At 36.1% G+C, this 13,191-nt stretch overlaps 1 protein-coding gene across 5 annotated transcripts in view; it reads right to left on the bottom strand.

Moving 5' to 3' along the window:
* RNF170 (ring finger protein 170) overlaps window positions 1-13,191 on the bottom strand; it is a 45,297-nt gene that overhangs the window by 27,905 nt on the left and 4,201 nt on the right. For 3 of the 5 annotated variants that reach the window (XM_035003927.1, XM_035003925.1, XM_035003926.1), the window contains exon 2: window positions 10,872-11,015. In XM_035003927.1, coding sequence (XP_034859818.1) covers window positions 10,872-11,008 — 137 coding nt within the window. In that variant the 5' untranslated portion in view covers window positions 11,009-11,015. Of the gene's footprint in view, window positions 1-10,871; window positions 11,016-13,191 lie in introns of those variants that run through there. The other 2 variants (XM_035003928.1, XM_035003929.1) reach the window with 1 other exon arrangement.

Raw genomic sequence — 13,191 nt, 5'->3', positions numbered from 1 at the left:
TAAACACACATATAAACCAAAAGTGAAGGGATGGAAAAAGACATGTCATGCAAGAGAAAAAAAAAAAAAGTTGGGATAGCACTACTTATATCATATAAAGTAGACTTTAATAATAAAACAATGATTGTAACAGGGGATAAAGAAGGACATTACATAATGAAAAGGATAAATCCAGAAACAAGATATAACAATTATAAGTGCCCAACATAGGACCACCTAAATACACAAAGCAATGACTAACAGATATCAAGGGAGAAACTGATAGCAATACAATAATTAACACCTCACTTACAATAATGGATAGATCATCCAGATAGAAAATCTAAATAAAGAAACAATGGCTTTGAATGACACATTAGACCAGATGGACTTAACAGTTAAGTACAGAACATTCCTTCCAAAAAGAGCAGAATAGGGTGCCTGGGTGGCTCAGTCGGTTGAGCAACTGCCTTCGGCTGAGGTCATGATCCCGGAGTCCCGGGATCGAGTCCCGCATCGGGCTCCCTGCTCGGCGGGGAGTCTGCTTCTCCCTCTGACCCTCCCCCCTCTCATGTGCTCTCTCTCATTCTCTCTGTCAAATAATAAATAAAATCTTTAAAAAAAACCAAAAAGAGCAGAATATTCTTTTAAAGTGCACATGGAACATTCTCCAGGATAGATCACACATTAGGTCACAAAATAAGTCTCAATAGATTTAAGAAGATTGAAATCCTATTGAGCATTGTTTCCAATCATAATTACATGAAACTAAATCAATTACAAGAAAAAAAAACTGGAAACAATACAAGCATGTGGATGGAAAACAACATGCTACTAGACAACCAACAGGTTAACAAAGAAATCAAAGAGGAAATAAAAAAAAACCTGGAGAAAAAAAAAATTGAAACACAATGGTTCAAAATCTTTGGTACCCAGCAAAAATTGTTTTAAGAGAGATGTTTATAGCAATAGAGACCTGCCTCAAGAAACAAGAAAACTCTCAAAAACAATCTAATGTTACATCTTCAGAAACTAGAAAAAGAATGAACAAGCCCCAAAGTTAGAAAAAGGAAAGAAATAATAAAGATCAGAGTGGAAATACATGAAATAGAGACTTAACAAAAAAACAGAAAGAAAAGATTAGTAAAACTAACAGCTAGTTCTTTGAAAAGATAAACAAAATTGATAAACCTTAAGCCAGACTCATCAAGAAAAAAAGAGAACTCAAATAAAGAACATCAGAAATGAAAGAGGGGCGCCTGGGTGGCTCAGTTGGTTAAGCGACTGCCTTCAGCTCAGGTCATGACCTCAGGGTCCTGGGATTGAGCCCCACATCGGGCTCCCTGCTCAGCGGGAACCCTGCTTCTCCCCTTCCCACTCCCCCTGCTTGTGTTCCCTCTCTCGCTGTGTCTCTCTCTGTCAAATAAATAAATAAAATCTTTAAAAAAAAAAAAAAAGAAATGACAGAGAAGTTACAGTCAACATTACAGAAATACAAAAGATTATAAGAAACTACTATAAAAAATTATATGCCAACAAAGTGGATGAACTACAAGTGGATAAATTGCTAGAAATATACAATTTTCCAAGAGTGAATCACGAAAATATAGAAAATCTGAACAAACCAGTGACTAATAATGAAATTGAATCAATAATCAAAACACAACCAAGAAAGAAAAGTCCAGGACTTGATGGCTTCAGAGGTGAATTCTATGAAACACTTAAAGAAGAGTTAATATTTATCCTTCTCAAACTATTCTAAAAATATAGAAGAGGAAGAAATGCTTCCAAATGTATTCTATGAGGCCATCATTGTCCTGATACCAAAACTAAACAAAGAGGCAATTAAAAAAAAAAAAAAGGAAATTACAGGCCAATATCCCTGATGAACATAGATGCAAAAATACTCAACAAAATATTAGCAAACCATATTCAACAATACATTAAATGGTTCATTCACTATGATCAAGTGGGATTCATTCCAGGATAACAAGGACAGTTCAATATCCACAATTCAATCAATATGTTACACCACATTAACTAAAGGATAAAAATCATATGATCATCTCAATAGATGCAGAAAAACATTTGATAAAATTCAACATCCATTCATGATAAAAACTTTCAATAAAATGGGTTTAGAGGGCAAATACCTCAACATAATAAAGAACATATATGAAAAACCCACAGCTAATGTCCTAGTCAATGGTGAAAAGTGGAAAGCTTTCCTCTAAGAGCAGGAACAAAACAAGGATGTCCAACCTCGCCACACTACTTACTCAACACACTACTAAAGTCCTAGTTACAGCAATCAAACAAGAAAAAGAAATGAAATGCATCCAAATTGGTGAAAAAGTAAAATGGTCACGATTTGCAGATGACATGATAGTATACATTGAAAACCCTAAAGACTTCACCAAAATATTAGAATAAATAAATTCAGTAAAGTTGCAGGATACCAAATTAATATACAAAAATCTGCTCCATTTCTATACATTAATAAAGAAATAGCAGAAAGAGAAATTAAGAAAACAATCCCATTTGCAATTGCCTCAAAATGAATAAAATACATAGGGATAAATTTAACCAAGGAGACTCAAGACCTGTACTTTGAAAACTGTAAGACACCAATGAAATAAACTAAAAACAACAAAAACAAGTGGAAAGGCATACCACACTCATACACTGGAAGAATTAACATTGTTAAAACGTCCATACTACCCAAAGCAATCTACAAACTCAATGTAATCCCTATGAAAATACCAACAGCATTTTTGGTACACCTGCATGTCTCAGTTGGTTAAGTATCTGACTCTTGGTTTCGGCTCAGGTCATGGTCTCATGGGTCATGAGAGCAAGCCCTGCATCAGGCTCTGCACTCAGTGGGGAGTCTGCTTGAAGATTCTCTCCCTCTGCCCCTCCTCCCACTTCATCTCTGTCTCTCCTTCTCTCTAAAATAAATACATAAATCTTTGAAAAAAGAAAATACCAACAGCATTTCTCACAGAACTAGAACAAATAATCTTAAAATTTGTATGGAACCACAAAAGACCACCAATAGCCAAAGCACACTTGAGAAAGAACAAAAAAGCTGGAGGTATCACAATCCCAGTTTTCAAGATATACTACAAAGCTATAGTAATCAATACAGTATGGTACCAACACAAAAGTAGATACATATATCAATAGAACAGAATAGAGAGCCAGAAATAACCCCATGCTTATATGGCCAATTAATGTATAACAAAGGAAGCAAGAATATTCAATGGGGAAAAAAGACAGTCTCTTCATTAATGGTCTTGGGAAAACTGTACACCTACATGCAAATGACTGAAACTGGACCACTTCTGTATACCATACACAAAAGTAAATTCAAATGGATTAAAGACCTAAATTAGGACCTGAAACCATAAAACTCCTAGAAGAAAACATAGGAAGTATGTATGTATGTATGTATGTATGTATTGGACAACAGCCTTAATATTTTTTTGGATCTGTCTCTGCAAGCAAGGGAGACAAAAGCAAAGATAAACTATTGAGACTGCATCAAACTAAAAAGCTTTTGCACACCAAAGGATACTATCAACAAAGTAATAAAGCAATCTATTGACTAAGAGAAGATATTTGCAAATGATATATCCACTAAGGGGTTGATATCCAAAATATATAAGAACTCATACAACTCAGCATCACAACCCCAAATAATCTGATAAATAAATGGTGAAAGGACCTGAATAGACATTTTACCAAAGAAAACATCCAGATGGTTAACAGACACCTGAAAAGATGCTCAGTGTCACTAATCATCAGGGAAATGCAAATCAAAACTACAACGAGGTATTACCTCACACCTATCTGAATGACTATTATCAAAAAGACAAAAAATAACAAGTGTTGGCCAGAATGTGGAGAAAGGCAAATCTTTGTGCACTATTGGTGGAAAATCAAATGGCAGTTTTAATTTTAAAAAAATTAAAAATAGAAATATCATATAATCTAGTTAATTCCTCTTCTGGGGAATTACCCAAAGAAAACAAAAACACCAATTCACATCTAAAACTAATGATGTAATGTATGGGGATTAACATAAGAATAAAAAAACCCCACCAATTCAAAAAGATATATGCACCCCTATATTTGTTGCAGCATTATTTACAATAGCCAAGATACGGAAACAACCTAGTGTCCTTTGATAGATGAATTGTTAAGAAGATGTGATATATGTACACAATGGAATATTACTCAGCATAAGAAAGAATGAAATCTAGGAGGGGTAGAGAATGAAATCTCGCCATTCATGACATCGATGGACCTAGTTGGTATTACGCTAAGTGAAATAAGTCAGAGGAAGACAAAAACACCGTATGATTTTACTTGTATCTGGAATCTAAAAAACAAATGAGCAAACAAACAAACAAAAAAAACCAAACAGAAGCAGATCCATAAATGCAGAAAACAAACCGATGGTTATAAGAAGGGAAGGGGATGGGCAAAATAGGTGAAAGGGATTAAGAGGTACAAACTCTCCGTTATAAAATAAATAAATCACAAAGATGTTAAATACAGCATAGGAAATACAGTGAATAATACTGTAATTTAATATGTTGACAGATGATAACTAACCTCACTTACTGTGGTAAGCATTTGATAATGCATATAATTTTTGAATTACCATGTTGTATACCTAAAACTAGTGTTGTATGTCAACTACAATTAAAAATAAAAATTAGGAAAAAAAAATCTACTCTAAAAAAAAAGAAGAAAAAAACCAACCTAAAATTTATGTTATGTCAATGGACGCCAAATAGCTAAAACAATCTTGCAAAAGAGCAATGTTGTAGGACACACACTTTCTGATTTCAAAACTTACTACAAATCTATAGTAATCAAAATGGTATGGTACTGACCTAAGGGCAAACATATATACCAATGAAATAGAACAGAGTCCAGAAATAAACACAAATAAATGGTCAAGTTATTTTTGGTAAGGATGCCAAGACCATTCAATGGGGGAAGAGTGGTCTTTTGAACAAATGCTACTGGGAAAACTGGACATCCACATGCAAAAGAATGAAGAAGGACCCTTACTTCCTACCATATACAAAAATTAACTCAAAATCAATCAAAGACCTAAACTTAAGAGCTAAAACTACAAAAATCTTAGAAGAAAACACGGGAAAATCTTCGTGACCTTAGATTTGGCAATCATTTCTTAAATATGACACCCAACAACATAGCAACAAAAGAAAAAATAAATTGGACTTTATCAAAGTTAGAAACTTTGTGCATTAAAGGACACTACAAAGAGAGTAAAAAGACAACTCACAGAATAGAAAACATCTGTAAATCAGCTGATATGTGACTAACACCAGAATATATAAAGAACTCTCATAACTTTTGTTGTCAACTACACTTCAATGAAAAAACAACTCTCACAGGGGCACCTGGCTGCCTCAGTCTGCAGAGCAAGAGACTCTTGATCTCAGGGTCTTGAGTTCAAGCCCCACACTGGGTGTAGAGCCTACTAAAAAAACAAACAAAAACTCTCATAACTCAAAAATAGAAAGTAAACACCCCAATTCAAAGATGGGCTAAGAACTTGAATAGACTTCTTCAAAGAAGACATACATATTGTCAATAAGCATATGAAATGATCAAATTCATTCATCATGAGTGAAACGCAAATCAAAACTCCAATGAGAGGGGCGCCTGGGTGGCTCAGCCCATTAAGCAGCTGACTCTTGATTTCGGCTCAGGTCATGATCTTGGGGTCCTGGGATCTGGCCTGCACTCAGTGGGGAGTCTGCTTCTGGATTCTCTCTCATTACCCCTCCCCCTGCTTTCGTGCGTGCATGCTCTCTCTCTAAAATAATAAATAAATCTTAAAAAAAAAAACCCTCCAATAAGATACTACCTCACACCCATTTGGATGACAATTATAAAAAAATAGAAGGTAGCAAGTGTTGGCAAAGATACAGAAAAGTTGGAACCCCTGTGCACTGCCGGTGGGAATGTAAAATGGACCAGCTGCTATGAAAACCAGCGTTTCCTCAAAAAGTTAAAAACAGAATTACCATATGATCCAGCAATTCCAATTCAAAGTGGGTATTTGTACACCAATGTTCACTGTCGTGTCATTCCTAATAGCCAAAAGGTGGAACAACTCAAATGTCCATCAAAAACAAATGGATAAACAAAATGTGGTATATACATACAGCGGAATATTATTTAGCTATAAAAAGGAATGCTATTCTGATACATGCTAGAATGTAGACGGACCTTGAAAGCATTATGCTAAGTGAAATAAGCCAGACACGAATGGACAAATATTATGACTCCATTTTATGAGGTACCCAAAATTAACTACTTCACTGAGATAAATGGAGGGAGGGGGAATGGGAAGCTATTGTTTAATTGTTACAGTTTCTGAGTATTGTGTAAGACTGATGAATTACAATTGCCTTTTTAAATATAAAACTTTTGGTTTGGGGGCACCTGGGTGGCTCAGTCATTAAGCGTCTGCCTTTGGCTCAGGTCATGGTCCCAGGACCCTGGGATCGAGCCCCGCATTGGGCTCCCTGCTCAGTGGGGAGCCTGCTTCTCCCTCTCCCTCTGCCTATTGCTCTGCCTACTTGTGCTCTGTCAAATAAATAAATGAAATCTTAAAAAAAAAAAACAAAAAAACTTTTGGTTTGGGCTTCATATCTTTCCAGTCTGCAGGGAAAACACTTTTATTATACAAGTAATAAATATCCACAGCAGGAAAATTAGAAAAATAAAAGAAAAAAATTTTAAATAAAATTAATTTTCTCAAAAATAATTTTTAAACAGTATGATTTACTTGACTTATAGTTTTGTGATGTGTCTTTCAATCATCAGTTCTCACTCAACAATTTATCATGGATACTTCCACATGATAAAGTTATATCTGCATCTCATTCTTTTAAAAAAACTTTTTTTTATTAAATTGAATGGGAGATAAAGTAGGATAAATGGAGGCAGGTTATAAATAGGTATATACATCAAGAGTTCATTCAGTTAATATTTATTGAATGCTTATTGTGTGCCAGGCCCTCTTCTAGGCTCTGAGGATATATCCACGAACAAACCAGATAAAAATTTCTCCCCTTGTGGAGTTCACACGAGATCTATCTCATTTTTTCTTTTTTCTTTTTTTTTAAAGATTTTATTTATTTGACAGAGAGAGACACAGCGAGAGAGGGAACACAAGCAGGGGGAGCGAGAGAGGGAGAAGCAGGCCTCCTGCTGAGCAGGGAGCCTGACGTGGGGCTCAATCCCAGGACCCCAGGATCATGACCCGAGCAGAAGGCAGACGCCCAACGACTGAGCCACCCAGGCGCCCCTATCTCATTCTTAATAAAGAGCAGATACTCATGCCTAGTCATGACTCATTTTTTAAACAGCTTTATTGAAATATAATTCACGTATCACACAATTTACCCATTCAAAATTTACAATTCAATGGTTTTTAGCATATTCACACATATATGTAACCAGCACAATTTTAGAATATTTCCATTACTCAAAAAGAAACTCTGTACCCCTTAGCTATAATTCCCTATATCCTGATCTTCCACTCCAGTCCAGTCCACTAATCTGCTTCCTGTCTCTACAGGGTTCCCTATTTTGGACATTCATATGAACAGACTCATATATGTGGCCTTATCTGACTGACTTCACTTAGCATAATGTTTTCAAGTTTCATCTATGATGTAGCATGTGTCAGTATGTTATTCTTTTTTACTGCTGAAAAATATTCCATTCTGTGTATATGTCACATTTGTTTATCCATTCGTTTGTTGATGGATATTTGGGATGTTTCCACCTTTTGGCTGTTATTAATAATGCTGCCACGAACATTCTTGTAGAAGTGTTGTTTTTTTTGTTTGGTTTGGTTTTTTTAGAGAGGATGGGGGGGAGGGGCAGAGGGAGAGGGTGAAGAGAATCTTAAGCAGGTTCCACACCGAGCATGGAACCTGATGCGAGGCTCAGTCTTACAAGCCTGAGATCATGACCTGAGCCGAAATCAAGTTAGACAACTGACTGAGCCACCCAGGAACCCCTCTTTTACAAGTTTTGTGTGGAGATGTGTTTCCATTTCTCATGGGTATGTATATATATATATACACACCTAGGAGTGAAACTGCTACATCACATGGTAACTCTATATTTCATCATTTGAGGAAAGAGGGTGTATCATTTTAGATCTCCACTATTAGTGTATGAGGATTCCGATCTTCTCACATCCTCAACAACTATTATTATTTGACTTTTTGGCTGGAACCATTCTAGTCGTATGAAATTGTATCTCACTGTGATTTTGATTTGCATTTCTCTGATGATTAACAACATCAAGCATAGTTCATGTTCCTATTGGCCATTTGCATATCTTCTTTGAAGGAATGTATATTCACATCCTTTGGCTATTAATTGCATTATTTGGCTTTTTATTATTGAGTTTTGAGGTCCTTATATATTCTAGATACAAGTGCTGGATAGATAGGGGTGCCCGGGTGGCTCAGTTGGTTAAGTGTCCAACCCCATCTCAGCTCAGGTCTTGATCTCAGGGTCATGAGTTCAAACCCCATGCTGGGCTCCATGCTGGGTGTAGAACCTACTTAAAAACAAAAAACAAGTACTATATAGATAGATGATTTGAAATATTTTCTCCCATTCTACAAGTTGCCTTTTCATTTTCTTTCTTTCTTTCTTTCTTCTTTTTCTTTTTTTTTAATTTTTACTTTATTTCACAGAGAGAGAGAGAGAGTGTAAGCAGGGGAATGGGCAGAGGGAGAAGCAGACATCCACTGACCAGGGAGGCCGATGTGAGGCTTGATCCCAGGACCCTGAGATCATGATCTGAGTGGAAGACAGATGCTTAACCAACTGGGCCACCCAGGTGCCCCTGCCTTTTCATTTTCTTGATGATGTCCTTTGAAGCATGCAAGTTGGGATTTTTTTTTTTTTATATATTTTATTTATTTATTTGAGAGAGACAGAGATAGTGAGAGAGAGCACAGGCGGGAAGGAGCAGGAGGAGGAGACTCCCCATTGAGCAGGAAGCCTGATGTGGGGCTCCATCCCAGGATCCTGGGATCATGACCTGAGCTGAAGGCAGACGCTTAACAGACTGAGCCACTCAGGTGCCTGCAAGTTGGGAATTTTGATGAAGTCAGTTTATCTATTTTTTTCTTTCGTTGCTCATATTTTGTGTCATATCTAAGAATTTTGATGTTTAAAATCTTTTCTATAATTTTATAGCAAGCTCATGTGATTTGTAATTTTTGAAATCTTTTTTGTTTTATACTTTTTTCTATTTCTGTTTTCAATGATACATACATATATATAAAATTTTATTTATCTCCATGTGTTAACACTTAAATTTCTAGTTTATATCCTAGTCTCTACATAACGATATATAAACACCTGGAGCCTTTAATATTATTCCTGATTCTAAAACAGTAGTTTTAACTTTAATCTTAATTCCCTCCATTCTGTCCAACTTTTTTTTTGCCTGTTTTTCTAGTTAAAGAGTGAAAATATCTTGTACTTATTATCTGTATCACCTACAAATTGAGGATTCGATTATGAAAATTACATTTTTTTTTTAAAGATTTTATTTATTTATTTGAGACAGAGAGAATGAGAGAGAGAGAGAGCACATGAGAGGGGGGGAGAGTCAGAGGCAGAAGCAGGCTCCCTGCTGAGCAGGGAGCCCGATGCGGGACTCGATCCAGGGACTCCAGGATCATGACCTGAGCTGAAGGCAGTCGCTTAACCAACTGAGCCACCCAGGCGCCCCGAAAATTACATTTTTAAACTATGATACTTCCATATAAAATATTAATATTTTATTCAAAATATGGTATTTCAATTTTATCTCATGAGACTGCTGATGACAGGAACGTATATGGTAGCATTTAGATCCTAATGAAAAATAAAATACCTTAGTAAATATACAATTGATGTGAGAAATAAAGGCAGAAGAAAAAATTAAATTTCCTTACTGCCCACAGCTCATTGACAAGTCCTTGAAACAGGTAGAGTGACTTTCCTCTAGGAACTCAGCTGCCTCAGTGTTGACACTTTGCAAAGTGCAAAAGGCAATCTCAGCTTAACATTATCCTGACCCCACAGGGTCCTGCAAGTCTACTTTAACATATAAAAATTCCTTTGGAAACTTCCTTTATCTCTACCCCTACCCCCACCCCAAGATACATGTTAGCGATCATCCTCCACTGATATACATCTGAAGGGTCTCATGACTAACATTTTATTAGACAGTAATAAATGACTTTTTCCTAACAATATTTAGCCCCCTCAAGGTCCCAGAAACCTTGCTTCCAAAATTCCTTAGAGGGGTGCCTGGGTGGCTCAGTCAGTTAAGCATCTGACTCTTGGTTTCAGTTCAGATCATGATATCAGGATCTTGAGATTGAGACCCATGTAAGGCTCCACACTCAGCGGGGATTCTGCTTCTCTCCTTCTCCCTCTGTCCCTGGCCACCACCCCCCCTTTCTCTAAAATAAATAAATCTTAAAAAAGAAAATTCTTTAGAGACTTATGCTATCTCTAACCCCCTCCCAACTTGAAAGTATATAATCAGTCACCCGTCACAACCCCAGTGCAGCTCTTTCTGCCCACAGATCCTATCCCCATTCTTTAATAAAACCTCCTTTTGGCACTGAAGACATCTCAAGAATTTTTTCTTGGCTGTAGGCTCCAAACCCCAACATTTCCACATCACAGTTACTGAGCTCTATTACTCACTCACTTTTTTAAATGAAGTATTAAAAATTACTAGAAGTAGTCAGAAAGCAGTGGCCCTTGTAAATATACATTATTTCAATTCTTTTGTCCTTTAGTCTCACCTGAAAAGTGCATATACCAGGGTAGCAATCAAAGCGAAACTGACCACAACTGCCACAAGTACTTGGTCACTTACTCCTTCTATGACTGAATCATCATCCAATTTCAAACTTTGAACTTCACCTTGATATTTGGCCATTCCAAGTCTAAAAGATAAATAAACAAAGGTTACAAATGACACAGTGAAAATAAGATATACTACTCAAAACCACATAAATATAACTGACTTCTAATGTATACTATTTTTTTAAAGCACCCACTTAAGGAAAGTTGCATTAAGTACAACTCTAGTGGGGACTCTCCCATTATTGAGTTCTTTAAAATCTGCCAGACACATTATTTTGAGGAGTACAAAATTTTATCTCCTTTAAGGTAAACAATTACTGTAATTTATCATCTATTTTCATTTTTTAAAAACAAATTTTTAAAAAATACCCTTTCTTCTTCAAGCTCTGCTCCTTTAATCTTAAGGAAAAAAAAGACATTCCTGATGGCCAACTGCTCTTCTCATTCTTATATACCAAATCAATTCTCCCAATGAATCAGATCCCTCTTCACCCTCACAGCACTGAAAGTGTCCTGGAATGTACCATGTATGGATAGGGAACGCAATATATTTTCTTCTTCTGTAAATATTCCTGTATTATCTAGTGTAGTGCTCTGTACACAGTAGGACCTAATAAATATATGTTTAAATATAAATGACTTACCTTACTTATAATGTTAGTAATTTGAAAAGTAAAACACATTTAGGCTATAGGACATTTAAATCTATACTAAGATTAGTTGAATTAATGAAAATTCTCGTGCTTGAAAACTATTAGCCTCACCTGGAACTAAGCTCAGCTTATGGTTCAGAATTCTTTGAACTGCCTGGAATATGGAATCACTCTGAGGCTGCATTTCCTTATGAAGAGAAAAGGGAGGATATGCAATTCTCCTTCCCATACACTAAGCTTGAGAAAAATGGCAATACCCAATTTCTATAGGTATGAAGGGAAATAACCCAACCACATCAGAATCCAAGTATCACAGGTAATTCATATTTTTTATATTGCAAAACAGAAAAATTTAGTCTCATAAGACACCTAAAGGAAAATAAAGGAAATAAACATATATGACTATTCATAATTAAAATAAAATTCTGTATCTATGTAACTTAATTGCACTGAAAAGTTTTATTCATTAACCTAGCGAGTCTCTGTTAAGAGGAAACTTTGTGAAAGTCTAACACCTTTGAAAGAATCTGAATTGGCTGCTAATAAGGAAATTACCTTATGGAAGAAACCTAAGCAAACAGATCAAAGCCAATTTCCATCTTTACACATAGTAATAGTCTAATATATCAGGAACTTTCTAATGATAGGTTTCAAATAACCATTATGAAGGCCACATACCAGGAAACTCAGAGAAGCAGCTCTAACTTCATTATTTTCATTCAAAAGAATAGTCAAATGAACTCCCAACGGAAACTGAACAAACAGCCTCAAATAATCTAGGGGTGGGCCGTGTAGTAAATTTAGGTGTTTCTTTTACCAGGTTTCCTCTGTTTATTTTTTTTTTAAGATTTTAAGTACTCTCTAAACCCAACGTGGGGCTCGAACCCACAACCCCAAGATCAAGAGTTTTAGGCTCCAATGACTAAGCCAGCCAGGAGCCCCAGGTTTCTCTTTTAAAATTGGAGATGCTTTGTACAGCTGTGTCCAAAGTCCTAAGGGCAGTGAGAACTACTTGCAGCTGCACAAAAGATAACCAAAATCTTATCCCCTTGTGTCAAGAATTCCAGACTCTACTGAATCTAATTACTTCACAGAGTTGTGACGATTTTTCCCAGTGGTATAAATTTAGGCAGTTTACTACTGAAGTGGAGCAGAATTTGTCACCCCAAAGTAATGACTTTTTGTTTTAAGAATTACTTTAGGTTATTTTTTTAAAACGGCAAAGGAAAAGTTCTGAAACCCAAGCAGACCTTACCCTTCTGTAAAAGAGACATTTACAAGGGAAATCTCCATTTGTAAAGGTACCGCTCTCTCAATACCAGGAGGACTAAATCCCTAGAGACTGTTATGAATGGAGAAGGCATGGACTTAAATCTGCATAACAACTTTACCCTTGTTTACTGTGCTTTTCCTGGTAACTTCCCATAACTGTGTCCCCCACCCCCAACATCTTTCTTTTGTCTTTAGCTGAAGGTGGTATTTAATGTGACTGCTTGGGCCATTTTGGAGTTACTCAGTTTTCCTGGGTACCTCCCATGTACACGGAAGTATACAAATGATTAAGCTTCTGTTTTTTTCTTGTTAATGTCTTTTATTACAGGGG

This window comes from Mirounga leonina, unplaced genomic scaffold (genome assembly GCF_011800145.1).
Source record: "Mirounga leonina isolate KUSES-001 unplaced genomic scaffold, KU_Mleo_1.0 Mir_128, whole genome shotgun sequence".
Taxonomy (NCBI): domain Eukaryota; kingdom Metazoa; phylum Chordata; class Mammalia; order Carnivora; family Phocidae; genus Mirounga; species Mirounga leonina.
Note: the sequence above shows the minus strand (reverse complement) of the source record. Positions and strands in the feature narration are given on the sequence as shown.